The following is a 3478-nucleotide window of genomic DNA, read 5'->3' on the forward strand; positions in this document are numbered from 1 at the left end:
AGGGAGAGTCCCATCGATGTCTTTTATTTGCAACCAATCCTTCATTCTATGATTTCTAAGATTTTCCAATTTCTGAAATTAACCTGCAAAATGGTGCAGACTGGAAAAGTAACCGTGACAGACGTTCAATTTCACTGAAATCTGTCAGTGAGTCTGTTGTGTCTGGTTCTGAGTTTTCTTCCTGTGAAAAGGGAGTTTTTCCTTCCCACTGTTGCTGAGATTACTTGATCTGGTGCTATATAAATAGAATAGAATAGAAGTGGCTTAAATTATGAATTTCTATAAATCAACCAACTGTTGAAGCAGCTCTTAAAGAATAATTCTGGTGTATTTCAGCCTTGCTTATCTCCCATTAATGTGGCTATTATGCTTCTATAGAACATGCTCAAATTCACACAGTCCACCATGTTGTAGCGATTCAAGATGACAAGGAGTTGAAAAAAACGGTGTATATTGGGGCAAAAAGTACAAACAAACTGATTTTAACACGAATCATACATGACCTTTATATATTCAATATACCATGGGATCATGGTCTCATTATTTGTGGGTCCTGGACTGTAAATCGGACAGAAACTCAAAGTTTGACATTTTTTAGAACATATCTGACAGACTGATTAATGAGAATGATCAGCAAATCACGTAAACATAAAAACAATCGTACCTCAAAAGACAACAGTGGCAATATGTTAAAATACGTTATGAAAGGTTGTCACGTAAGAAAACAAATCTAAAAAATTAAAACTGTTTGTTGTGCTCAAAGAAATGTAAAAAAAGAGTCTCTTTTATAATGAAATAGAGATACCAAAAATTATAATTATAGTGCATTTTGCTTTAGAAAGGAATGTTAAATGTTTCAGAGAGTTCATATTTAAAGAAAATATCATTTGGTGGCATCACAGGCTTCTCTGTTATCTGGATCACTGATGACGGATGACTGAAGAAACTGTGAACAAAACAACAGCCGAAGTTAAAAAGCAGAAACATTGCATAAAGTGAAAATAACGACGATTAAATAAGGGGAAGAGAAGCGAGTGTTAAATAAAACGACCTGAATTAACTTCAAAGAATGTCTTTGTCATCTTGCTCGAGGCTGTTACCTGAGCCTCCTCCTGAAGGAGCCGGGGGGAGCTGGCTCGGAGACATGATGAATGCTGTATGAGCGAGGCACAACACGTCAGGTGGATTTTAAACAGTCCTTGACAGAATCACTCTTCAATAAAGATGAGTCATGCTTCATTTGAAAGTATTGCAAATGACTTTAGTGTTCTTTAATAACAGTGGTCAACATGGCATTAATCATGAAGCAGCACAGCAGCCTGACCACCACCACCTCCACTTCATCCATACATGGAAAACATTTGTCCAAAGTCATATTTCAGAGGGCCCTGTTCCAGCTGAGTGTGACGAGGTGATGCAGGCTGGAGGATTCCGCTCGTCTTATTGCGCAGGATGATACTGCAGCTCCGCTCCGGCTCCGCACTCCAACCCACCTTGAAACGGCTCCCTCCACTGCTGCATTCAGGCTCTGCGAGAAAAATGGAGAGATGCAGGTAACTTTTTAATGACGTTTAAGTTAGGAAGTAGAAGTTGAAGCCATAAACCCCCCAATTCCTTAGACTCACGTTTAATGTTGTGGCACACCTCGAAGCAGTCAAACACTGGCAGCAAGTAGCAATCATTAAAAAAAAGGATTGGATTTCCTCTGCAGGGTCACCACCTGTTGGAGTTCGCCATCTCTGGTCTTGCAATGTTTTGTAGGGATTTTATAAACAGTGGTGGGGTAGCGTGATGTCAGGTTGGTAAAAATATAACCGGTTTCATCAAATGATGAAGATTTTTTTCTGTTTTGTGATTCAAACGTTTGTGTTTGCTTGAGGTCTGTACCATTTTTGTCTAACTCCTACATAATAAAAAAAAATGACACAGACACTATTGCTGTCTTTGCTGTTATTGGGATTTTATTTGCAGTTAAGGGTATGAAAAAAATGCAAAGCGATATTAAAGAGCTGGAAGACTGATTCTAGCAGCTGGACTGTCGAAACAAACAGAAGACTTGGACCTCCGGACATGATCACGTCCCGGGAACGCACCACTCCAGCTGAGAAAGCTGCAGCGCAGGTAACCAATCAGCGGCCGCTGCCCTCCCACGCCCGTCAATGGAAGGCGCGCGGGGGCGGGACCGCGGCTATCTAAACGCTCGCGCTTGGTTTCACAGCGGCATCAGCTCTCGTCCCATTGGCGCAGGTGATCCGTCTCAGGATGCGCGAGGAGAGCGGAGGAGAGGGGAAGAGAGGGGGAAGCGCCGATGGAGAAGTGTCCAGGGCTCGGTGAAGAACAGAACCAGGATCCCTGCAGCTTGTCCTGGGCCACTCGGCGATGACAGATTCACCGAAAGGGGCACTTTGAGATATGATGAGGTTTATTTCTGGTCGGCAATAGTACTATGATTTGGTATGTGGCCACTTTGATAGCAAGTGTATTCAGCACCCGAGGAACGGCCGCTCAAGGTGAGTCGAAGTGCAGCAGCCTCTCCGTGTCCCCCGGCGCTTTCTCTCTAACTTCAGAGTTGTCGTGTTTTCCTTTAAAAACAACCTTTTCCTGCGTGTCTGTCAGCGAACTTTGAATGTGTCGCTTTGCATGTTAAACATGTGTCACTTTACGTCATGAAGTTCATACGTGTGTTCATCACCTGAGGGAGCCGGACCGGCTCAGGTTGGATGGGAATGAGCTGAAGCGTGTTTTAAAGCGGCTCCTTCCTTCTGTACTGCAACACGGGGACGCCTGGTTTCCACTGTTTCCAATGGCACTACCGACCGGGGTTGTGACGTTTCTGGCTTCAGAGTGATATGTTTTACAGTCTGTTTGGGGTGACACGGTCCTCCCAGGACGCGCGAGTTCGCTCTCCCGGAGCTGCCAGACGTTTTGCGGGGAGCCTCCGGTCTGCTGCGGCCGCTCTCACGGAGCTTCACGCCGGCTTGCCAGCGTTTCGTGAAATGTGGGCGCAGATGTGATTAGTATGGTGCGCTGGTGTAGATGTCATTAAAATGCTATGAGTGGATTAACCTCTTCCTCGGGAGCTGCCGGAGCCGAGGCACTACCGGCTCTGTCCGCTAGAGGGCGCCGAGGTGAATGGAAACAGTTGAAGCTCCTTTCCAGTCTCTCCTGTGTGCAACTTTGATCTCACGCGTGATGGTTTCACTCGAGCCTGAAACCTCCTGACCAACGTAGTGGCTTCACATGATGGCGTCAAGGCTGAGAGCTGCTTCAGCAGGCCTCCTGCAGCGACCCTGACCTCCTCCCGGTGGAGAGCAGGCCTCCTGCAGCGAGCCTGACCTCCTCCCGGTGGAGAGCAGGCCTCCTGCAGCGACCCTGACCTCCCGGTGGAGAGCAGGCCTCCTGCAGCGAGCCCGACCTCCTCCCGGTGGAGAGCAGGCCTCCTGCAGCGACCCTGACCTCCTCCCGGTGGAGAGCAGGC

General features: G+C 46.7%; 1 protein-coding gene across 2 annotated transcripts in view; it reads left to right on the forward strand.

Moving 5' to 3' along the window:
• Positions 1 to 2247: 2247 nt before the first annotated feature.
• LOC138207648 (protein turtle homolog B-like) overlaps positions 2248 to 3478 on the forward strand; it is a 162076-nt gene continuing 160845 nt past the window's right edge. For both annotated transcript variants that reach the window (XM_069165027.1, XM_069165028.1), the window contains exon 1: positions 2248 to 2510. In XM_069165027.1, coding sequence (XP_069021128.1) covers positions 2447 to 2510 — 64 coding nt within the window. In that variant the 5' untranslated portion in view covers positions 2248 to 2446. The remainder of the gene's footprint in view (positions 2511 to 3478) is intronic.

Source organism: Embiotoca jacksoni, unplaced genomic scaffold, assembly GCF_022577435.1.
Source record: "Embiotoca jacksoni isolate LCO1_2020_lvr unplaced genomic scaffold, fEmbJac1.0.p SCAF_33, whole genome shotgun sequence".
Lineage (NCBI taxonomy): Eukaryota > Metazoa > Chordata > Actinopteri > Embiotocidae > Embiotoca > Embiotoca jacksoni.